The sequence below is a fragment of the Chelonoidis abingdonii genome, chromosome 1 (genome assembly GCF_003597395.2).
Source record: "Chelonoidis abingdonii isolate Lonesome George chromosome 1, CheloAbing_2.0, whole genome shotgun sequence".
NCBI classification, from domain to species: Eukaryota; Metazoa; Chordata; order Testudines; family Testudinidae; genus Chelonoidis; species Chelonoidis abingdonii.
In genome coordinates, this window is record NC_133769.1 from 270,848,220 (window position 1) to 270,873,804 (window position 25,585).

The window sequence follows — 25,585 nt, forward strand, 5'->3', positions numbered from 1 at the left end:
AATCAGTTACTCAGTAGCAACCCCTCTCATCACGTCTGGAATAACACTGCTGAGCTCCTTTGGCTGTGGGGGGAGGGATAGCTCAGTGGTTTGAGCATTGGCCTGCTAAACCCAGGGTTGTGAGTTCAATCCTTGAGGGGGCGATTTGGGGATTGGTCCTGCTTTGAGCAGGAGGTTGGACTTAGATGATCTCTTGAGGTCCCTTCCAACCCTAATAATCTATGATTCTATGATCTATGATGATGGCGGGCTTACAGAGTAAATGTGAAAACATAGGGTGATCCTACAAGCTCTGAGAAAAGCCAGGTCTGCTCTCTCATCTAAGAAAAAGAAGTGGGAGCATACGTAATATTTCTCTTTCATAGAGATAATAGTAAAATGACCCTGCAGAAAGCAACAGTGTACAGTAGCTGTGTACTACTAGAAGACATCGACCAGTCTTCATGCACCTCACTCACTAAATCTTTCCAAACTCATCTACTGCTTAAACAAACAAAAACGTTTTGCAGTTCCTGTATTTGGGGTCTGAAACCCAAATAATACATAATCTATAATAAGCAAAACTGTTTTGAGATACTGCATCAATAAAAATCTATGGTTGGGGGCAGTCATTGAACTCTCAGCAATATTTTATTTTTGAGATTTTGTCAGCAAGGTGCTTAGTACTCTGGCTCCTATCCAACAAAGCACTTAAGCACACAGTTAATTTTAAGAACAGAAACCCACTGATTTCAACTTTGCGGGATCACGGTATTTTCTGGTACCCACCCATGTCACTGATCTACTCTTTGCTTAGACCGGTACTTCCTTTATTTACACATTCTGAGCCAAGATCCTTTAACAGATGAATGTAAATAGACTCAGGTGTCTAATTACTTATTTTAAGCAGGTGACGGATATGCAACAATTTGAATATTCAGACTACAATTTGCATAAATACATTTTAAAACAAAACATTTGAAAATCATTTCCTTCTTTACTCCTTACATGCTTAAGGGCTTTGCTGGATTGAGATCAGAGCACTCAGCACCTTTCAGGATCAAGCCCTAGGTACATAAATCAATCTTCAAAGAAATGTAATGTTCACAAAGAATAAACTGGTTAAACAAATTTAGATGAATGAAACCAACTATGAAGAGAAATTAGAATGTCTGAAAATTAATAAAGCACAGCTGGAATTATTCGATTCATTTATGTTAGTTGCTTAAATGGCTCTAGGGCGAAGACTTGCTGAAGGAAAATACACTAAGACTCTGGGATCAAATGCTCTTGGGGACAAATGGACTCATAGGAACATGCTAATCTAATCTGGTTCTTGGGGGAGAAACAAGTCTAGAGAAACAAAAATCCAATTTGGATTCCAATGAGCAGATATCAAGGGTTAATCACGTTGTAACCATGATTTTACATATATAAACAATCACAGCATTCATAACTTTTCAAGCTACAGGACTTCTGAACAAAACAGAGGTTTATAGATATCTCAAAGAAAAACAATAACTATAGTTTTTACACTTCTTGTATAACACACATTCCAAAATATTTGTTGTACAGCAGCTGGAGTGACCCCTGCATGCATTGCATATGATAACCGTATTCTAGCAATTCAATGACCCCATTACTGCTAGGTGGTTGAGCCCGGTAAACGTGTCCAGCTATGGCAACATTCTGTGCTTTGGGAATTAAACAAAGATGCAAGTTCAAATATCATGTTTTTGGTATATAATCAATCTACCTACTATTAGTCAGCAACAATAAAAGCTTCCTAATGCTGTATACTGCTGTAATATATCCTTATGCACTTCCCTTTAGTTTTGATGGAAACTCATCTGAAAACATGCATGTATGCACACCAAATATGGTGGGTTTCTTCTGAACATCTCATTTTTTTATAAATACATATGGCTTCTTGTTGAAGATTAGTAAAGTGAGCAGGCTTTAAATCTAAACCTAAAGATTTTCTTTAGATGGAAGCAGGTAAATTCTGAGAGTGGAGCATGTGAGTAAAAGCTGAGGATGATCTCCAGCCACACCGACCCTGTGAGAAAACTTTGAATAGTCCCTAAAGAACACAAATGCGCTAGAAAGCCCCATTTGTATATATTTGCCTGGACATACAGTGAGAATGTCACTCATTTCCTACTCATACCATCCTTAAAAGATGCAACAGTTTCGGTTGCCCAAAACTGAAGTCATTCAAATTCAGTCACACGGAAAAGCTCATCGGTGTGGCATTTGCTATGAACAAAAATGAAAAACATAATGTACATGTTCAGCAGTCATTTTTAAAAAATGCTGAATCACTGATAAATTTATACTATTTTTCAAGTAATTCCAGGGTTTCAGAATCTTAATCTCTTTCCTATAACTTGGAGGGTGTGCAGACACCCTGATCTTATTAATAAAATGGCTATTTAGTAAATGGGACCCTGGCTACAGAAGAGGGCTTACAGTGGCACAGCTGCATGCTCTCTAGTGCAGGATTTCTCAACCTTTCGAGACTACTGTACCCCTTTTAGGAGACTGATTTGTCTTGCGTAACCCCAACTTTCACCTCACTTGAGAAGTACTTGCTTACAAAATCAGACATAAAAATACCGAAGTGTCACAGCCACACTATTACTGAAAATTGCTGACTTTCTCATTTTTGCCATATAATTATAAAATAAATCGACAGCAATATAAATACTGTACTCACATTTCAGTGTATAGTATATAGAGCAGTATAAAAGTCATTGTATGAAATTTTAGTTTGTACTGACTTCTCTAATAGTTTGTATGTAGCCTGTTATAAAACTAGGCAAATATCTAGATGAGCTGATGTACCCCCTGGAAGCCCTCTGCGTATCCCAGGGGTACAAGTGCCACTGGTTGAGAACCACTGCTCTAGTGTAGCTACTCTTGGCTTAATTAATCCAACCGCAATGAGTGGTGATAGCTATGTTGTTGGAAGAAGCTCTCGCGCTGTCTACGCTGATGCTTAGGTTGGAGTAATTCATGTTGCTCAGGTAGGTGTCTTTTCACAGCCCTGAGCGACATAAATGGTAGTGTAGACATAGCCTATGAAAATTCTGAACCACCTTACCCTGAGAAAAATTGAAAAACAGTTAATACAAAATGGGAATGCAATTTCTTTTTTTTTTAAAACACTTTCACCAGGGATACTTTAGAATTTGATGCAATTCATGAACTATTCTTTAGCTTTGTGGAGGTGAGGGTGTTGCTTTTTTCTTCTTCTTCTTCTTCAAAGCAAGAAACTGATATACATTAATAAAAAACAAAAATTCAGGAAAGATGCGGTCCTTGCCTTTCAATCTGGAAAGACTCAAATGAGGGACACATAATTATTCATGCAGGAATGACTTTGTATTTGTTCTTTTAATAAATATATATTTCTTATTTCAACAATAGAAGTGAAGAGACACTACAATTGTGAGAAACATATGTAAATCTCAGACTAAAATGAGTGAGGTCCCTTGATATGTGAGATATTTGAAAGGTGTGATATTGTCTCTAATATAAAGAGCATTCTGACATGTCATCTTCTCAAATATTTTCTCTAGAAATTGATCTCAATAACGCTCCAGGCTTGTTAAATAGAGGGAGAAAGACTATGTTAGAACAACACTGTGTTTTTCTGTTGTACACCAAATTTAGTATCCCTACAGATATATAGTGTATTTAGATCTGAAGAGGTGCAGTCATTTCAGTTCCACAAATAACGTGTCAGTGAATTTACCTGTATAGTCCTCTGAGTGCCATCAATGGTGACAGACAATAAGGGTGAAGCCAGGTTCCACTCACTGGTCACATTTAGTTTCATCCCATCAACTTCCACCTGTTGTGACACCAAATAAGACTGTTACCATGAAGACGGACAGAACACTGATCTCAAGTTCATTGCTGCATAGCAAGCAGAAACTATTTTAAAACAGATGGCTCCCAAACAACCTGTCATGTTTACTGCTTCTGCCATAAAAGACAGGGTCCAACAACAGAGTCTTCTAGGCATCTCTGGGGAGAGGTGAAGGACCTGTGAACAGCTGCCTCTGAGTAGTGAGGTTTCAAGTGATTTCCAGCAAGTAACAAACACCCATCCAACTTTTAAATCTATCTGGACATGCTACATTTACTGCAATTAGACAAGTAATGCATATAAATTCGAGTGACACTTTGCAACCCACACCACAGGGCTTGCATATAATATTCTCTCCAAGGACCAAGGAAGAACTTTCCCTGTGCTCTTAATGAAGGCTTTTGCATTGTTATCTTGATTAATATGAAGCAGTAATTAATTCTTTGGTGTTACATCTCAAAGTCCAGTCAAACTTTGCAAGTTCTGTCATGTTTCCCCTCAATTTATTACTAATCAGAGGACTGATTTCACACTTAACATTCCATTGTGGTTATCCTGAAAGACTTAAGGGGGAAAAATCATCACGGCGTTTTTTTTAATGAGAATTTTTCTACATAAGGAGAAATAAGCTGAGTTATGAAACAAAGTTAGTAACAGGAATAATGCTGACTTAGCTCTCTTACATTCACTCTACTTGGGCTATCACTCCCTGTTAAAAAAAAATTACCACAAACTGCTGAATGTTGTATTCTGCTACAAGGACCTTAGAGTTTAGTAACAGTAGAGTTTAATAAAAAGGTAGTAAAAATACCATTTATACAATAATATTATATTGATTAACATTTGCAGAGTGCTTCAAACATGTAAAATGTTATTTATGCAAGGCAAAGGTAAGTACAAACGATCTCAACTATACATTATATTTTAAATAAAAGGAAAACAATGGGGATTTTGTTATCTTGCATCCAGTCATACCCTCAAAAGACCTAGAATATGTCCAATCGATAAATCACAGACAACAACATCAAGTTTACCAAAATCACTTATATTTCATGCCACTGAAATGATCTCAGTAAACTGGAAGAAAACACTGCTACAGCAAACTGCATTTACAATAAGTGCTGTGCCCTTTTTTGGCAACATAGTAAAGACATCTAAAAATTAGCATTTTTAAATTTGAACATTTTATCATTTCATTTAATATATTTGACAACAGGGTAAGGCAGCAAAAATTATACTGTATCTAAAGGAGTTCCACATAAACAAATATATTGTTAATATGCATAATTTCATTTCACCTTGGAAAACTTTTAGCCCAAGAAACCTCTAATTTCACAGATGCTTATTTTAGAATATAAAAGTTTTCTTTAACAGGTATGATCCACTCAATATTCCTACAGGCTTTGGCTTCAGAAACAGTCATGTTTAGAGATCATGAATAAAACAAGTAATTTATAATGGTTCACCAAAAGGCTAGATCAGCTGGCATGATCCAGCTGCTTTGCACTGTTCTAGTGATACAAAACAGCCATCAACCTGGCTGAAGTTAAACCAGGTTTACAGCTGCTTTGCATCACAGGAACAGCACAAAGCAGCCGGAGCATACCAGTCAATCTGTCCCAATGTCAATAAAAGTAAATTGGCAAATATTATCTCTGCTGAGAACAGTATAAAACTTGTGAAAGAGACTCCACTTAGAGCAGAACAAGCCTGGTGCCCTGTCTTCACACTCTTTGACCGACAGCTGTCCTTCCAAACTAAAGCTGATAGAAAAGCCAATCCTTCTCTGATGACATAATTAAGAACACTACTAAGAAAAAATCAGTTGTGCTAAAACAATCACCACCTTCAAATCCTTCCTCAAAATTCTCCTTTGCTGTGATGCCTACAAAGAACTTGGCAACAGCTAAGCTGCTGGTGTGCTGAGAGTACTCTCTACCATGCTGACCGGTACTGCCTCATTCTTTCCTTGTACTTCCCCGTCTGTCGGTAGCCATCTGGTGTCTCTTATCTTATATATAGATTGTAAGATCTTTGGGGGCAGGGACCATCTTTTGTTCTGTGTTTGTACAGTGCCTAACACAATGGGCTTCTGGCATATGATTAGGGCTCCTTGGCTCTATGGTAATACAAATAAATAATAAATAATAATGATAATAAACTTGCAGTGTTTCTCAGGAACAAGAAAACAAAGGAGCAGCTGCCAGAGCAGAGCAGAATACTGGTCAACAAGCAACTGAAACTTCACTCTGGGGCTGTACTTCTGCAAGACTTACATATAGTCTGGTAGAAGCTACAGCTGACATCTAAGTACTAATCAAAGGTGAAGGGTGCCATTCAAACACCTCAACTCTGCAACGAATTTCATTATTAGTCCCTCTATCACTGTAAAAAGATATTTTAAAAAGTGTCAGACTGGCAAGTTACCAGACTCTAAGTCCTCACAAGAATACATACAAATCTAATCATCTGCGATTCAGATGAAGTCAGCATCCAGAAAATGGGGCAGAATGCACTGTGAGGGTGGCCATGATGCAAGTTGGAGGCTCTGGAGCAGGTTTGATTAGCGAAGCATGGTTCAAACACTGCAGCATTTATTGTGGATTGTGTGGAAAAGGAGAAAATGAAGGCAATGCATTGTTTCTACCATATATTCACAATTCAGCATGACACGTAGGGCCAAATGAGGGAATCGGTACGCAGTCTGCACCAAAAAGAGTCCAGAGAAAATTTTGCAAAGGTGACCGAGACAGCAAAAGCTCTAATGCTTAAAGTGGCAGGGCAGGGAGGGGAAAATATATCACACCATAGGAAAAGTGAGGCAAGGTCTGAGGATAAGAGCACAGTGGCCTTGCAGGAAGCAGGTTAATTGCACTATGTAGTGAGAAGCTTCTATACAAGCCAAAAACAAATTAAAAAACCAGTTATCTGTGGGATTAATTAGACCCATACTTGTTAAAGTAGTGAGACTGTCCCTTCCAGAAATGAGCCAAGTAAAGTAAGAGCAGAACCACAAGTCCAAAAGCCAAGCTAGCTAAAGGGATGGAAGCAGAAAGCCAAATATTATGGTCAGAGAATGGTCTGACTCAGTGGGAGTGTCACAAACCTCTATAATTAGGCATGGAAGGATTCGATTTTTAATCAGTAAATGTCACTAAACATCAATTTCACTGTACATACAAACCAGTGAAAAAACATTTCCATCGATGATAATCAAAAGGTAAAATAAGAAAAATAGTGCTTGAGAACTTATTAGAGTTTGATTTAAGGATATTTACTTTGTATATTTTGACATATGATGGTGAAAATTTCTGTTTTAACCGTTAGATAGCATCAACTTTTTGAACCTCAATATCTACCATCAAATTATTTGATTCCCCCAATATCTGACTCCCCCATAATTTCCTGAAACTGTGAAAATTAACAGATAAAATTGAAAAAATGTTTCAAAGCCATTTCACACAACAGTGAAAAATGTAAATAAATATAAAAAACAAGCTTAAAAATAAACATATTATCCATCAAAATTATTTTAAAAAAATAAAGAAATCGAATTCTGCTGGGCCTGTCCACACTGTTGTTTTAAACAGAAATCAGCGTCAGTAGCTTGTTGAGATATGAAGATACCCTCCTCTAGGCAGTGGCCATTCAGACACTACAGAATGACACACTAGGACAGGGGTCGGCAACCTTTCAGAAGTGGTGTGCCCAGTCTTCATTTATTCATTCTAATCTGAGGTTTAGCGTGCCAGTAATACATTTTAACGTTTTTAGAAGGTCTCTTTCTATAAGTCTATAATATATAACTAAACTATTGTTGTATGTAAAGTAAACAAGGTTTTTAAAATGTTTAAGAAGTTTCATTTAAAATTAAATTAAAATGCAGGGCCCCCCAGACCAGTGGCCAGGACCCGGGCAGTGTGAGTGCCACTGAAAATCAGCTCGCGTGTCGCCTTCGGCATCTGTGCCATATGTTGCCTAACCCTGCACTAGGGCAACAATATAGCTGAGTGATTTATAGACACAAAGTAGTAGACAGATGAGCAAATTTTGGAGCATTAATCTTTTGTTTAATTTTTGTCCAGGGCTAATGAGGCTACAACCACCAACCAGGAAACTCCTACGACCCCATGGGGCACATGGCAGGTTTTGAATGTGCAAGATCATTTGTTTGGCTGGTTTGCGTGTAAGACAAAGTGAAAGAAAGAAGAAGGTTTGGACTGAAGACTTTCAGCTGCGTCGGTTCAGTTGGAAAATAACCTTCCCTCCTTAGAAAAAACTGACGTTGGAAATATGAAAACAGATGCCTCTTTGTAGTATTTCTGAAGAGTCTTATTTACCAAATTCACCACTGATAAGACATTTTGGTGAATGGTATCAGAGGGGTAGCCGTGTTAGTCTGGATCTGTAAAAGCAGCTGCGTCTGACGAAGTGGGTATTCACCCACGAAAGCTCACGCTCCAAAACATCTGTTAGTCTATAAGGTGCCACAGGATTCTCTGCTGATTTTGGTGGATGTATTCATACCAGAGTATAACTTACAGCCTTATTTAGGCTAGATCCAGAACATCACTCAACACAACCCCAGCAATGATTTAAAATAAATATGTCTAAGAGGAGCTGCAGAAAAGGTGAATAAAAGAGCAAACAGGACAGGCAGGAGCTTTGGGGAAAAGCAGAGCGCAGCACAATGCAAGGGCAAATTGGGAAAAGCAACAAAAGGGGAGAGCTCACATTAAGCCGGCTAGCAGTGGCTTTCAAATAAAAGCTGGACGCACTAAAGTATATATGATAGGAACATCTTTGATACGAATTAACTAGTCAGTGATAAGGTGCATTATCTGTGTGCATCTGTTCACAAAAGTATATTCACATCAGTTTAACAGAAATCTGCTCCCTCCCCTTTCTTTTTTTTCAAACAAATGCAAGGTCAGCATTAAATACCTTTGAAGTGGTTGTTCCTGTAGTCTCAAAGAAGAAGTTAAAATGTGTGATGTTTCAATCTCATTAGAAGAAACTTTTCTTCTGTTCATATTTGCACTTACTTCTAAAAAAGACCCCAAGAGAGAGTTCCAGCCTATACATCACTTGTCCTGAAGAAAGCTGTTAACTATTTATATATAGATCCTGCCCTTTTGTACCAAACCAGATCAAGCGATTTATTCAGTGCATGACTGCAGGAGAGAAATTCATTTGCTCTAAGTGTCATCAAGGCAGCCTTTTACCTGCTATGAATGAGACCAGAAGATTTTGAATTCCTGGGCTCTGACTTCAAATGCACATTGCTATGTTGTATGGAGTACCATGATTTCTTTCACATTTTCAAAGCATTTTAGCACATTTATAGAGTGGACAGCCTATAACTGCAAGATCATTTTCCTCCCCAATAACTCAAACACACACACAGTCAGCTCCATATTAGATTTCTTTTCTGTAAGGTAGCAGATTCATGTAAATTGTCAGTAGAGGCTTGGTATATCTCACTTTGGAAATGGGAGCATTCCAGTCTAGGAGGTAATGGGAAAAGACGGTAATGAATATCAACTCTTCAGCTCGGTGGCAATGGAATAAAAAGCAAAACAACGAGAGAGAAAAGTGATGGCATTTATCACTCTGATCAGCAAGACCCAACTTTTGGCATTTACTAGGGTAAAAGTCCCCTTAGAAAAGCCTAACAGAGACACTATATCCTCCAAATGAATTTTACTATGACAAATGCTTTGTTGTTCGGCTGCTTCAGATTTTCTTGTAGAGTCAGTACTGAGAAAATAGCTTATATTTGTACGATAACTGCATCCACATAGCTCAAAGCCACACTAATGCAAAGAGTTAAAGCAATTAGTTGTTGAGAAATTTGCGTTTATCAGGATAATATTTTGTAACAGCCATTGTGCCTTTAGCTTGATCGCGTACAGTGGGTTTGGGAAGCATGGTTCATGCTTTCATAGGATCATTACAGAACAGAAAGAGATAGCCTGATTCTCTTCCCGGCTTCATCCCGTTTGCACCACCCTGGCAGCACAAAGAGCACAGAAACTACTCAGTGCTGCCCTGCTAGGGTTTATCCTAGCATGGAGTCCCCTGTGTACAGAACTGGTGTGGCTAGCTCATATGCCACTCCCTTCAGGCTATACATAGGGGTATCTTTCCTCAGCTTGTGGCTAGTGCATTGGAGATAGTCATCAAGTGACAGAGTTTTGAGCAGAGCCTCGCTTCACTAAATGATGTTAGGGAGAGGTCTCATGTAGGACCAGACAGAAAATGGCAGAATAGTTCAGACATTTCCCTGTCTTTTCTGGGAATTCAGAGCTAAAACTCATGTCTATGTACTGCAAGCACTAAGCAAGCCTGATCTTTAACTGCCTTTCAGTTGCAAAGGTTCCATTTGTTCACCTCAGAGGCAGACCATGATCCCAACTCTTTTCCCACTTAACCGTGGAAATCTGAAAAGAATAGGTAATGGCCTTATTGTACGGTGTGTTACCATGAGTATAAGATAGATTTAAACTGCTTCCATTTTAGACAACAATCAGATTTTAGGACAGAAATGAATTTTTAAAAATCATTTATTTAGCAGTGACCTTCACTAAACCTTATGGTAAGTTTCAAAATAAGAAATGATGGACAGGCCAAAATCAAATAATTTTTATTAGAGAGACAATATCCCTAACAATTAGCTCATAGGCTGAGCAGCAAGAATTCCTGAATTCCTATTCTGGCTCTTTTATAGGCAAGTCTTGTGCCTTTAATTTTTGGTGTCTTAATTATGGGAAGTCAACTTTAGACATCTGGTAGTTATAGGTATCGCTGCATGGATACCTACTGGGAGAGAGGATATATGAAAAATTAAAAAGTGCACACACACACATACACACACACACACCCCCCTATATTTTTCTGGGGAAAAATATCTTGATTTATTTGGAAATGGCCTTCTTTTTAAGATAAGAATTATGTACTTGATGGGCTTCTGTGTCTGGTCTAAGCTAAATACTGTGCTACAGCAAACTGCTGAGCACTGATAACAGTCCCCTAATAGAACAGAAACGTTTTATTTCATACATCTAGAACTTGGTGCATAGATCCAACAAGGTCAGCAGGCTTCAAAATAGTGAATGAGAAAGAGAAGTGTTCTTTGTTATACTTGAAAGTTGTACCCAACACAAGACACTATGTAGCAGTGGTTCCCAACCAGGACGGCGAGCAGGTTTCAGGGGTGGAGAGCAGGGCCAACCTTAGACTTGCTGACGCCCAGGGCAGAAAGCCGAATCCCCTCCACAAGTCCCTGAGCTCTGCCACACGGGGCTGAAGCCAAAGCCTGAGCAACTTAGCTTCACAGGGGGCCCTGTGGTGTGGGGTCCTGTGCAATTGCCCTGCTTGCTACCCCATAATGCCAGCCCTGGGTTTTATATGCAGAAAACCAGTTGTGGTGGCACGGATGGGCTATGGAGTTTTTATAATATGGGGAGGGGAGCAGCTCAGAAAGAAAAAAGTTGAAACCCCCTACTATACATCACCTAGGTGGTCACATTGGACATAATCAGCCACTAGTTTCAAGGATTTTTCCCATTATACTGCACTGGCAGCAATGCTATTTCTCATTAAACTAGTAAATTATAAAGAAAAGGACTGACAGAATGATACTTTTGATTTGAACATTTTGTATTGACGAAAGCTAGGTTTACTGGGCCCTTGGGTACTGATTTCATTTAGTAGTTCCAATCCTACTGACCTCAGTTGTCATAAAAGCACACAAGGCTGCAGCAGTACCTAAAGGTAGGTCTATACTGCTGGGGCCAGACTCCCAACCCAGGTAGACAAACTCATGCTAGTGGGGCTCTGGCTAGTGCACTAAAAATAGCGGTGTCGACGTTGCAGCTTTGGCGGAGACTCAGCCTAGCCACCTGAGCTCAGACCCAGGGCCTTGGGTGAGCCTGAGAACCTGAGCTGCAGCATCCACATGGCTAGGGTGACCAGACAGCAAGTGTGAAAAATCGGGACAGATAGTGGGGGGTAATGGGAGCCTATATAAGAAAAAGACCCCAAAATCAGGACTGTCCCTATAAAACCTGGTGACCCTACACACGGCTATTGTTAGCAAGCTAGCTTGAGTCCTGCTAGCACAAGTTTGTCTATCTGAGCTGGGAAGCTCATTCCCAGCTCTAGTGTAGAAATACCCTAAGACAGACAGCAGCTTATGTCGATCTAATTATGTCAGTGTGGACACTACAGCCTTGCTCCAGCTGATGTAAATGTCTCCACAGGAGGCGTAGGGCTTATGTCAGTGTACTTAGGGAAACGCAGTGTCTGTGTAGACACTGCGTTACTTACATCAGTTGTTGGCTGTCACTCTTGTCAATTTCACAGCTCTGCCTTGGAGCTGTGAAATTTAAAAGAAAGGCTGGTAGGGTCCCTGCTGTGAACCCCACACCCGGCTAACAGCTGTGGCTGTCACCCTAGGGCGGTTGAGGAGCTCCAGCTGTGAGCCCAGATACAGTTTGGGCTCTGGGCTCCAGGCTCTCCACTGGGCTCGAGTGCTGTCCAGGCTCTGGATGCAGAGCTTTGTGCCCAGAGCCTGGGCAGCCACTGGACTCCCAGTAGGGAGCCTCCTGGGCTGGACTCTCAGCAGGGAGTGGAGCTGACAGCCCAGGCAGCAGTTGGGCTCCCAGCAGGAAGCTCTGGGCTCTCAGCCCCCCACACTGCCCCTCTTACGACAGTGGGAGCACTCCTGGTGAGGATGTGCACCACCAATGGAAGAAGTGTAGTGTGTGTGTACACGAAAAAAAAACCCAGTAAATACTGTGGTAACTGTAAGTCAACCTAACATAGGTCGACTTAATTTTGTAGTGTAGACATGCCCTCAGTTATCACCTCTCACACCAAGACTGAATTGGAGCTGGCCCTTGGATTTCAAGACAACTGTGGAATCACAGAATCATAGAACCATAGGCTTAGAAGGGACCTCAAAGGTCATCTAGTCTAACCCCCTCTCTAGATGCAGGATTTTTTTTATGTCTAAACCACCCAAGGCAGGTGGCTATATCCAGCCTCTTTTTGAAAACCACTCATGAAGGAGATTCCATGACTTCCCTAGGTGTTTTGTTCCATTGTCCTACTGTGCTTATAGTTAGGATGCTTTTCCTGACATTTAATCTAAATCTGCTATGCTGTAGCTTGTAAATACATTATAGAATTAAAGCAGGTTCTTTCTTAACTCCCTCCTAATTTGTCATTGGCCACTTCGGCTCTAACTTACACCCCTCATCCAAAAAACCATAGTGAACACATCTGTACTCCATATTAACTCACCTGGGTAAAAATAACTTTTTACCAGCTGTGCAGTTATCAGAGTAAAGTGGCCCTTGGAGGTATTTTCTTTTCTACTTCCAAATGTAAAAAGCAACTGGCTCACTTTAAAATTTAGGCAAGAGAAGAGACTAGATGAAGGAAAATGTAACCAGGAGGCTCTTTATTGTGGCTTTTTATGAGCATGCTAACTTTTAAAACACAAGCTCATATGCTAAAAGTGAAGCAGGTATTTTAACTGTAGGTCTGCAAAGAACAGCAGAAAGTGAGAGGAAAACATCTAAATTACACCACACTTTTGGCAGTGTGAACTTTACCTCACACACACACACACACACAATTCACAACTGTTTTTGTCCTGAGCACTCTTGGCTTGAAACAAATACAGATTTCTTACCAATGAACCAACATGACTTTTAGAAAGCAAAGACTGTGTGAAAGCGTTCAGAGTAATTGTAAGTTTATTTTCACTGTAGAAACAGCCTGAGTCAGGCTTTAAAATAAAGACAGGCAAGAGAAGGAGAATGTCAATGACTCTAGAGGCTTCAACGATAGATAGAGGCGAGACAAATTCAGCCACATGAGATAGTTCAGCCTAACATACAGGAGTTAAGGGAAGGAGGAAAAGCTACCGCAACAAGGAGACGTAAGGATGTGGGGAAGCTATTAGTGCCATTCTCACAAAAGGAATGGAGATTAAAGAGTTTGGAAATGGCTCCAGTTTTGAAATAAGATGGATACCACAGGAGATGACTCATTATGTGGAAACAAATAATACATTTTTATATTTATTCCTATTTATTTGAACTTTGCATTGTTTACCATGCGCTCATTGATAGAAGCAGAGATGTCTTGTGCAAATAAATGCTGTGTGAATTCTGTGAGTTTCGGTATCCTCAATAAGTTTAATTAGGTGCCACTGATTTTTACCAGGGTTAATTTCAACTTTGCTATGTTAAATATATCAGCTAAAAACAAATCAACAGTATTTTAAAAAAAAATCTTTCCAACATTAATTCATTCTAGTCCTTTTAAATGTGTTCAGCTAAATACATAAATTGCATTTTTAGTACATGTAAAGTTGATGTGGAAAAGTTTCCACAAGTTGTTTGGAACATTCAGTTTTCCGATCTACGCAAATGAAGGGGAAAAAGTAAAGTGCACACCCTGAAATAATTTGGCATTAGAGGCGGATTACCTACATCCTTTGAAATTATTTTTGTTTAATTCTCTCACCAGAGAAACCTCATAATACTGTAACTACAAATTAAAGTCAGCACCTGCTAAACAACCTCTGTATTTTAATCATCTATAAATATTCAAAAATTTTTGTAAATCAAAGATACATGTCTTTACAATGGTTGTGAACAACAACTGAATGAGTCTTACAGTTCACTAAATAAAACATGCATTCCATAAAATAAATTCAGAAAGACATGTTTACTGCAACAATTAGGCATCCTCCAGAATTAAAGAAAAGACTGTTATAATTTGTACAGGATGCAGTACAACAACATACTCTACATCTAAGTCACCAAAATCTAAGGCAGGAACACATCACAAATATTATCCTTGCCTGTTTAAATAACATAAAACTGTATGGGTCTCTCAAATGCAAAAACATTCATTTTTTATTGTTTCTATCACAATGAAAACAGAAGTTTATTTCCTAAAGAATACTTACACAGAGCTACCTTATACCTGTCTCTTAATAATGCTGGTTTGCTTTGGGATCTCTCAGTAACATCATTATCAATACTTATATTTGAGCGGTTAAAACATAGGTTCTTGTGTTATGCACTTTTTTAAAACTCAAAAGAAATAACCAATAACGCAGGGGTCGGCAACCTCTGGCAGGCTGCTTGGGCCGGGCCAGTTTGTTTACCTGCTGCATCGGAAGGATCGGCTGATCGCAGCTTCCACTAGCTGCGGTTCACCGCTGCAGGCCAATGGGGGTAGTGGGAAGTCGCAACCAGCACATCCTTCAACCCGCGTATCTTCCCACAGCCCCCATTGGCCTGGGACAGCGAACCGCGGCCAGTTGGAGCCATGATCGGCCGAACCCGTCGACACAGCAGGTAAACAAACTGGCCTGGCCAGAGCCACCTGCCAGAGGTTGCCGACTCTTGCAATAACCCCTTCTACCTAGAATCAAGACTGGTTTTAGATTTTCCACAGGAGCCACAAGATTCCAGTAAAACTCCAATGATGGGAAAATAATGGAAACTAACTATGAATGCTAATATTTTTACTTTTAAATCTCTCTTAGCCCCCAGAGATACTAACATTTTTTTCTACTTTCTCCTAACACTTCATTTAAGCACAAAGGCACAAATCCTGAGACAATGCCCAGCCCACATAACCTAGCTGAGTTTTGGCCAACTGTGCAGGGGAGAAATCATGTCACCTAGGAGGTAGAGAGCCTACAGAGTCACTCCACAAAGACTACTCTAGCCTAGAGGGCTGAAATTGTAGCCACAGCCCATATGGAGATTCCTTAGAGGAGAGGTCAAAGACTGAGGATCTGCATAGTTGGAGCTGTGAGCCTCTTTCGAGCAGAGCTCTACACAAGGGGTGCTCAACCCCCAAACAACCTCTCCAAATCTTGTTCTCATTTGCACAACAGATCCCCACCATCTCCACTGCCAGTGACCCACCACAGACAAAGAGGCATCATTTGCACTCAAATGACTTTCTATAAGGGAAACAAAACAAAATAAGGGCCCTGTCTCCCTTTTTGAAAATGGTGATGATGTTAAGTATTACTTAAGTCAGCAAGGATTTCTTCAGTGCTACAGATTTTGAGGAACAGCAAGTGAAGCTTGTTAGTCAGTGTTTCTCCCCTACTTTCAGAACTTCAGCTGGTATGCCATCAAGGCCTGGTGCTTTGTTGTACTTCATTTGTTTAATTGCTTTGCAGACCTCCTCAGGTGTTGGTGAGTTGGCAAGAGTTTCCCAGATTGGGTGTTGAGGGATGGAGTTGATGGTGTCGTCAATCACAGTTGATTCTTGATTTAGAAGCTTTTGGTACTGTTCCTTTCAGCGCTCTTTGATGGATTCATTACCTTTCAGAAGGGTACTACCATCTTCGGATTTCAGAGCTGAGGCCACATGAGCTTGGTCTGTACAGGGTCTTTGTCTCACAAAATAACCTCCGCATATCATGTCCATCGGCGAATATTTGGATTTCTTTTGCTTTGTTTTCCCACCATTCGTTTTTGAGTTCTCTGATCCTCCTTTGAACTTCAGCTTTGAGCTGATGGAAAGAGCTCTGCTTCTGGCTGGATAGTGGTTGGTTTTCCCAGTTACAGAAAGCTTTTTTCTTCTGGTCCAAAACGGCGGTAATCTCAGTGTTGTTGTCAAACCAGTCCTGATGGTGGCGGGTAGCAAGGCCAATGGATTCCTCGCAAACCTCATGGATGGTCTGTTTTAGGGCTTCCCAGTCTTCTTCAACACTTATATTGTCATTTCCATATGACTAGCTTTTCACTGAGGAGCGTTTGGAAGTTCTCTTGGTACACTGAGGATTGAATTCTTTGGACGTTGTATTGCCATCTGTGAGATTTTGATTGCTTTCTATGTTTCGGTGCAATCCTGATGGACATGACTGACTTCACCAGGTCCTGGTCAGTCCAGCAATCATCAGCTCTTCTCAGGACATGGGTTATTTGGACATCTCTTAGATCCTGTGTTCTTACAATGACATAGTCTAGGACTATGATTTATGAGGAGAGGCAAGGGGAACTGGGCTTATTTAGTCTGCAGAAGAGTGAAGGGGGATTGACAGCAGCCTTCAACTACCTGAAAGGGGGTTCTAAAGAGGATGGAGCTAGGCTGTTCTCAGAGGTGGCAGATGACAGAACAAGGAGCAATGGTCTCAAGTTGCAGTGGGGGAGGTCGTTGGATAGTAGGAAAAACTACTTCTCCTAGAGGGTGGTGAACACTGGAACAGGTCCCTAGGAGTGGTGGAATCTCCATCCTTAACGGTGTCCAAGCTGGCTTGAAAAGCCCTGGCTGCTCAGGAGTAACATAAGGTCACAATAAACTGTATCTAAAACGGTAAGGTAGTGACGCAAGCCACTAGAGGAAAAGAAAGAAATAGTTATGTAAGTGAAGCAAAAAAAATCCAGAAAGTTATAACAACCCAAAAGGCTTGTACAAATATATCAGTGGAAAAAATACTATAGTACTGAAGAGGAAGAAGGGACAATAATAAAAGGCGGGGGGGAGAAGGGGTTTATGTGAAACTAATAAGTAAAGAGACACAGATACTAGTACCACTTTTGAGCTTCTCTTAAAAAACTTCCTTTCACAATACAAAGAGATTAGAAAAATGGGCAGAAAATCATTAAAATCAGTAAATCAGAAATTAGATTGAAATTCAATACAGCAGCAAAAAAGGCCAATATAACGTTAGGCTGTATATGAAATAGCATCACATCACTGAGCAGGGAAGCAACAGTCCCTCTCTATATACCAATCCAGGAAATCACTAATGTCAATGGGTCTGCACTCATGGGTTTAAATTTAAAACATGTTATAAGTAGAGGAATCAAGACCTATAAAACCTTAGAGCAACTGAGTCTGCAAACTGCATTCAGTTCTGGGCTGCACATTACTGGAAAGAGATGACAAACTGAAGACAGTGCAGAGAAGAGCACCAAAAATCATCAGGGACTGGTTGCACTGATTTATGAAGAACATTTTAAAAAGTTAAGTGGGGTCTAGACTGAAAGATCACACTTTATCTACAGTAATCACAAAGGGATACTGGAAATCCCAGACTGGCTATTCTTAGTACAGAGGAAAACTAAATCTTTGATACCACTGTGTAGTAATTATTAGGCAATCACAGAGTTTGATTAACAAATGAATTGTCTGAGGGGCGGGGGAAGAAATCACCAACAATCTACTAAGGCTTTTAGAGGAATTATTTTGGGACTACAACTAGGAATAATGAAATGAAATTAAGAAAAAGGAAATTTAGGCTATTGTGAAAAACTGCTTGACATGTGTACAAATAACTTCCCTTATGAATGAGTGCCACTCTCTATCCCTAGGTGGAGATATTGATTGGATCAGCAGTGCAATAGATGGCCCATTAAAAAAAAAAAAAAAAAAAAAGAGAGACAGACACACACAGACAGACAGACACACACACACATGCACAGGCAGAATGCATGCCTGAAAATGCAGCACTAGAGTAAAATGGGACCAGGCTTTCACTGTTAGAACCTCTGGGAGAACGGGAGATCTGAACTGTTCACAGACAGTTGTCATCCTTTACTTCCCTCATGGGCAAGAGAGGGTGAGAGAGACGGTTCAGAAATGAGCTGAGTGCTAAGGGTAGGCTAAGGAGGATCCACCCTGAGTTACAGGTTATATGGCAGGTAGCCCTGGATCCTACAGTGGACCTAGTTAAATGTATAGTATACAGGAGACCAAAGGGGAGGTGCCATATTGCCCCCAGTGTTAATAAAGTAGCAGGCTGCACCAAATCCCTGTATATCATTCATCTATGTCTCCTGATCAATATGGCATTCATGTATTAGGCCATGAAATAACTTCCCAAACGTAGAGAAGTTAGGGACATTTAAAACTGGATTGGATTAAAGAATAGAAAATATACTATAGAAAACTTCTTTACATTGGCAGATACATGGACTAGATGACCTAACAGGACTATTCCATCTCAACTTCTAGGATTTTAAAGGAAATAGTTTCATTTTCACAGTCATCACAGACTTCTCAGAAAACACAAAATTTACTATTGTTAGTTCGTCACTTTTTGGACACCATGAGAAACGGATGTGACTGAGGGACCGATCTCATTTAGGGACATGGTGAAGTGTATTTAACAGGAAAGGGCTAAGTCTTGAAACCACAGCAATCACAGTAGAATGAGGAGAAACAAAAAGTACACAGAACTTTAAAAATGGAAGGGGAGAGACGATTCTCCCAAAGAAAATAACGGTGGTCTCTCAGAAATGAAACACTTTCTTCCAAAATCCTATGCTTTTCTCTCTTCATCAGGTGCACTCAGCAGTCTAACACGCAGACTCAGATCCTTGTTTCAGATGATGGGGATGATGTTCAAAGGTAGAGGAATGGAGGGAAAAAAATAAACACAGGGAAAAAATGGCCTTCTACCTCCTAGAGGAATACAGTACTATTAACATATGGAGGGAGCACATTCAGTTCTTAACTCCCCATCCCAACTGAATGGGTTGCTCCCATCAGAGCAGGCCAACTCTGGAGATTCTGTTTTCCCTAGAGTAGTCACTTTGGTAACAAGCATGGCAGATCTGAATGTGGGAGTTCTCATATTGTAAGATGTAATATTCTGCCAGATTTGAATACATGTAGCATGAAAGCAGAATTTGTCACTGTTTAATGACAGCTTATTTTGCATCTCAAAGGGTCAGATCATCACTGGTGTCAATGCAGCAATGCAAGGAAATATGGTTTCTCTTGATTCCTTTGTGTGGCCTTCTAAGGTGTAAGCACTGAGCAGGTTTTGCAGGGCTGCTGCTCCAACCTATAAGCAAGTCGACTGAGCCTAAACACTGATGAAATTGGGATGGAGAATAAGCTGCACCCTATAAAGAACTGCATAAATTACTTCTCCACTGGAGCAAGGGGAACCAGAGAAAGAAACAATTCCTGAGAGTCTCAATTCCTTCCAAGGGCTCCTGCTAAGATGGTGTAACTTTGTGCCATCTCTTATTCAGGGCTTCGGTGCAAAGGCTCAATCTAGCTCTAACTGATCAGTAACAATGTTTAGTACTTTTTGAAAATGAAGCTGCTATTTTGCCCAATAGCAGCGCTGGTTTATTCTGTATTACCGCAACTTCCCACTTACTAAAACAAATACTAAATATTGGAAATTGTAGCAACATGATTGCTACTTCTGTAAAAACATCTTTAGACAGACTAGTTAACCTAACACTGCACATACAAATCGGCAGAAGTTAAATGGAGCTATGCCTATTTACATCAACTGAGGATCTGGCCCCATATATTTAAAATAAAACAGTTACCACTAACTATTTAATGCTGAATGATGCTTTCTTGATATTTTAACTTCTGATAGAGCTAAATAGGTTTTTATGAGTGTCACAGTGAAGGTGGTACACTTTACTAAGAGAGCTATTAGGAAGCTACTCTGGGGAAAATGAATGATAGAGCAAATCGTGGACAAGTCCTGGCTTTCATATGGCCATTAAATACATGTCATTTTCAACTTGATGTCACTACTTGCCCTCCTGTAACAATTATTCTCAATGTCTTTTCATCTGTCCCACAAAAAAAATGATTGCTTCTGCTTTATTTAATCCTCCACTTACATCTACTCTATTGTTTGCCTGTTTCCCTTTCATCTTCTCCACATTAATTCCCCACATTGCTTTTGATCTAGCTATTTTGTTTCCTTTTTCCCCTACCGATTCTTCCTGATGAAGAATTTGCAGCCATAGTGTTGCAGCTAATGTGCAGGGTGCTATTTTATTGATTTTCTATCATCTACACCTATTTGTTCTATATAATGAATAGCATTACACAATAACCACAGTACTGGTTGTCTACGGCTATTTCTTGGGAAATGACCATTAAGTAAAAAAAAAAAAAAAAAGGTTCAATTCTGTAGGTAAATATTCATGCTTAATTAAAATTAAAAACGGCATATGCAACCAGCCAGGAAAAACAAACATTTCTTCTCTACCATCCAGAGAATTTTTCTTTGGCATAGTAACACTTACTGGCAAGCCAAGTTAACAGAATAATTTGCAGTTTTCACTGCTGTTAAAAAGGAAATAGGAATCCTCGCTGGGAACATATCTATATTGTTGTAATAAATGTCCATAGAAGCAAACTAAAAACTAAATTCTTTATTTCCATGCAGAAATTATGTATTGGTGGAATTAGAAAGGCTAATCTTTGTGGCTATAATCCTACAGTTACAACCCTGGGCATTTGATTCTACTGCAACAGGTTTTAACCTCTTCAGAAACACCGGAACATTTGTTAAGAATGCCACTTTTCAGGTTTAAAAAAATTTATTATAAAGTTTTATACCCCTGCTTTTAATGGATCTGACCTTTATTACAGACAGCTTTAAAAATTACTCAAGCACATGCTAATAGATAAAAGAAAGAGATGTTGCAGGTTTCATGCAGGTATCCTAAACAGTATTAAGTATACCATTATTTGAAGAAGTAGAGGAAGCTAGTTTTTGCCAAAAGCATTGAATAACTGTGCACACCCATCCAAAAAGAAAACCCCCATCTGAATCATTGTTCAGTTTTGAAGTTAAAGAAAAGGGGGAAAAAAACCTCACAAACCTATTCCCATGGAAAATATGGTTTTACTCACTATAAGAGTTTGTAACCCAAGTTAAATCATGTACACCTTTACCCCGATATAACGTGACCTGATATAATGCGAGTTCGCATACAATGCGGTAAAGCTCTGACACGCTGCTCTGAGCAGTGTGTTAAGGGTGCCGGACGGGCCAGGGCCAAGGGGTTGGATAAGCGGCAGAGAGTATCGGGGGCGGTCAGCGACTCCCCCCACCCCCGAGCCTGGGAGGCAGGAACTGTGAGGGGGCACTTTTGGGGGCCCCGCAGTCCCAGAGAATTAGCAGCGGGCTGGGAGCAGCCCGCTCCGCTTCCTTCTCCCCTGCCCCAAACATGTCGCTCAGGGGAAGGGGCTTGGGGGAAGGGATCCCCCCTGCACTCACCCATGGAGGCGGAAGTGGAGCAGCCTGGCCCCAGCCTGCTCCACTCCGCCAGCTCCCTGTTGCGACACTCCGCTTCCTGCAGCACGTGAGTGCAGGACCTTTCCTCAACTGCCCCCACCCCCACCCCCCAGTGACATGGCTGTGGCCGGGGCAAGGAAAGTGGAGCAGACTGGGGCCATGTTACTCCACTTCCCACCACAGGCGAGCGGGGGGGGGGTGTCCTTTCCCCAACTCACCGGTGGCTGGAAGCGGAGCAGCCCAGCCCCAGCCAGCTCCACTCCGCCAGCTCCCAGGCAGGGTGCTCTGCTTTCTGCTGCAGGTGAGAACAGGGGGGCATCCTTTCCTCAACCTTCCCGCACTCACCGGCCAGCAGGAAGCAGAGCGCTGCAGCTGGGAGGTGGTGGAGTGGAGTGGGCTGGGGCCACATTGCTCCGCTTCCCGCCGCTGCTGGTGAGTACCTGTCAAGGGGTGGGGGGTGTGGATAGGGGTCGGAGCAGTCAGGAGACAAAGGGGTTGAGTAGGCGGTGGGATCCTGGGGGTGATTAGGGATGAGGGTCTCTGGAGGGGGTGGTCAGGGATCAAGGAATGGGGGGGAGGGCAAAGCAAGTTTGATATAACGCAGTCTCACCTATAATGCAGTGAGATTTTTTGTCTCCTGAGGACCACGTTATATTGGGGTCAGGACCACCCAGAGGATTCAGGGGGCCTGGGGCAAAGTGGGGGAGCTATGGCGCTTGTATTCACCGGGCGGTGGTCCAGGTCTTCGGCGGCATTTCGGCAGCGGGGGGCAATTCAGTCGCTCCGCGTTTTCAGCAGCATTGAAGGGCCCCCTGCCACCAAAATGCCGTCGAAGACCCAGAGCAACTGAAAGGCCCCTTGCCGCCGAAATGCCACCGAAGACCCGGACCACCACCAGACCAGGGTGCACGGGTCATTTTGGCAGCGGGTAGGCCTTCAGTCGCTCTGCGTCTTCAGCAGCACTAAAGGGCCCCTCACTGAAGACCCGGACCACTGCCAGGCCAGAGCTCACGGAGCCCCTGAGAGGCCCTGGGCAAATTGCCCCACTTGCCCCCCCGGGCAGCCCTGATCAGGGTAGAGGTGTATTTGAAAATCTATAGCCCACACTTTGTTAGCTTACAAGAATAAATAATATTCAATACATACCTATCTTTCTGAATGACATATGGACTGTGAGGCCTAAGGCAGCTGAATGCATAGGTTTAAAATCATTCAGTTTAAAACTACAGACTTGTAACTCTTGTTATTTTCTGTTAGGTGCTGTGGGGGAATTTACCAGGGACTAAAGAACATACAGACATTTCTACTATATGCATGAGCTTTACAAACACTTGTTTCACTTTTTTTAAAAAAAAGTTTCCTTTCATTACTAGTGCTAGCAGTATTTCCTATTGTAAGTGCACTATTTTTTAAAAACAGGAGAACATTTATGAATACCCACTGTAATGAAATATTCCTGTACTTATGAATGCAGATTCCTATATGGCTCTTAATTTGTACTTCCAAAACTCTCATAAGAAAGGAAATTTTAAAAACTATATAATTTGCAAGAAAAATCTACTCTCTATACATATTAGCAACTACACATAATAATTTCACCACAAACAGGATAGAAAGCTGTTGTGTACCAGTGCACCAGTTCCTATAAAAATATGCTTTGATGCAACAGTGGCTTCAAATCAATATATTCTATTTACTATAAGACTTCATAAATGATTACACTGACTACAGAACAATTACTGACACAAAATACAGTTTTAAAAGGCCTCACTTGCCTATCACATACAAAATTATGTAAAGTAACATTAAAATAGACATTCACAGTTAGTTCAGACACCTAACTCTTTTTACATTTGTATTGCAGAATAAGTGACACATTACCACACTCTGCAGGTAAAACTTGATAAATTGAGGGAAATAGGCAAAAAAAAAAAAAGCTGTTAATTTGTATTACAATCTTAAAATCCGTAGACTCTTCACAGAAAACTGTAAAATATTCTGTTAGAAAAAAAATCCAGATTACAGGTCCCAGGTTCTGTATTTCTCTTTGCCTTTGTTGTTAGGGACATCTGCATGAAAACAGGACCTTTCCTCTACATGTTGTGGAGATTATTATGATGTCACAAACAGGATTATGACTTCAAATGGAAAAAAGCAGTAGGAGTAGTTTATCTTCTAAAAACTAAGAACCCGTTTTCATACAAACCTCCTCGGTAAATAAAAAACAGGAAATAGAAATTCAATAAATATGGAACAGCAAGAGTTGTTTCAATACAGAATGTTTTCCTAAAAAGTTCTCTCAGAGAAGTAAGCATGTCTAATATTATTTGTATTGTAGTAGTGCCCAATGTAATGATCAGGGCATGGCGGTCATGCCTAATGGTTAGAGTCAGATGCCTCGCCGAAGGTCAGAGTTAGAGAGAGAGAGAGTCAGAGGTGAGGCATAAGAACAGGGAGCTGGAGTGAAGCAGGAAAACAGAAATTGGGGGAACAGATGTCGGGTCTGGGAGGAGGACAGGAACCAGGAGCAGGTGAGAATACAGGCTGCAGAAGTCAAGTAAATGGAAGGGGTCCATAGAAGCAGCCAGCCAGGGAATCCTTTGTTGCTGGAACAACTTTGTGTGCCTCTTCCTTCTTTAAACAGAGCTCCTCACAGCCAGCCATGGTACCAGATGTTTCCTCCAATCAGGAGCAGGGCCCTCTGCAAGCCAGCACTTTGCTGGTTCCCTTCTCTTTTTTTCAAAATTCTCTGGTTCTTTTGAGGTATAGCCTAATATTACATCTCAAATCTAATTTGTGCCCTTTTTTTCTTCCTCTTATGTTTTGTCTCGTGACAAAAGGCAGAACTATTTCATACCAATGATAAAAATCTGACCATATTTTTGGAATGAAGGCACGATCACAGTTTGCTGAACCACTGCATCTTTGTAATTTGGTTTATCTGTTCATAAAGTTTAATGCTTGCTAGGTATAGCAATCATGACTTCCTCTTTTAGGAAACCGGCTGAATCTATTGAAAAATCTATAATTTAAACAATTCCAGTATGTGCAGGATTTTTGCCTACATTGTCTTGATCCCATGCCTTTACATCAAAGTCAGCTTCTGAGTCACATTTTAACACAGACGCTCTTTACTGAGTTCTTCTTGGAGGACATCATGGTTTCAGTCACTCTATAAAAGAAACCTATGTTATACTTAGCTGCCTCATCTCAAGAGCCAAACAGGCAGGCACATCTTGGAGACTCAGATGTAGAACTGAATTTTGTGTCAGGAGGTCTCTTCTTGGAGGCACAGAAGTGAAAACTCCACCTCAAGTTTAGGAAACTACAGAACTAACGTCTTCCTAGCCATTCAGGAGCAATTGGAATTACTAGAACTTTGCCTCAAGCTTCTGAACTGTTATTTGAACTAGTCCAATGAGTAAGGAAGTAGAAAGTAGTACCTTTTTCATTTCTGTGCTGTGATTTTTCAGGTAGCAAGTACTGTAACAGCTTGATTTTCACTGATGATGAGTATCACAATACCACTTCAAATAAATGGGAACTGCTGGTGCTTAGCAGCATTGGAAACAGGTACCAGGGACTGACTGCTCAAAAAGATATAGAAATCAATGCAAGTTAGGAGCCTAATTCGTTTTAAGCATTCAGTCCCAAGGCTATAATCAATT

At 40.7% G+C, this 25,585-nt stretch overlaps 1 protein-coding gene across 5 annotated transcripts in view; it reads right to left on the reverse strand.

Moving 5' to 3' along the window:
* PCCA (propionyl-CoA carboxylase subunit alpha) overlaps positions 1-25,585 on the reverse strand; it is a 477,837-nt gene that overhangs the window by 135,622 nt on the left and 316,630 nt on the right. For 4 of the 5 annotated variants that reach the window (XM_075061511.1, XM_075061508.1, XM_075061510.1 and 1 more), the window contains one exon: positions 3,740-3,838. In XM_075061511.1, coding sequence (XP_074917612.1) covers positions 3,740-3,838 — 99 coding nt within the window. Of the gene's footprint in view, positions 1-1,661; positions 2,039-3,739; positions 3,839-25,585 lie in introns of those variants that run through there. The other variant, XM_032789918.2, reaches the window with a different exon arrangement.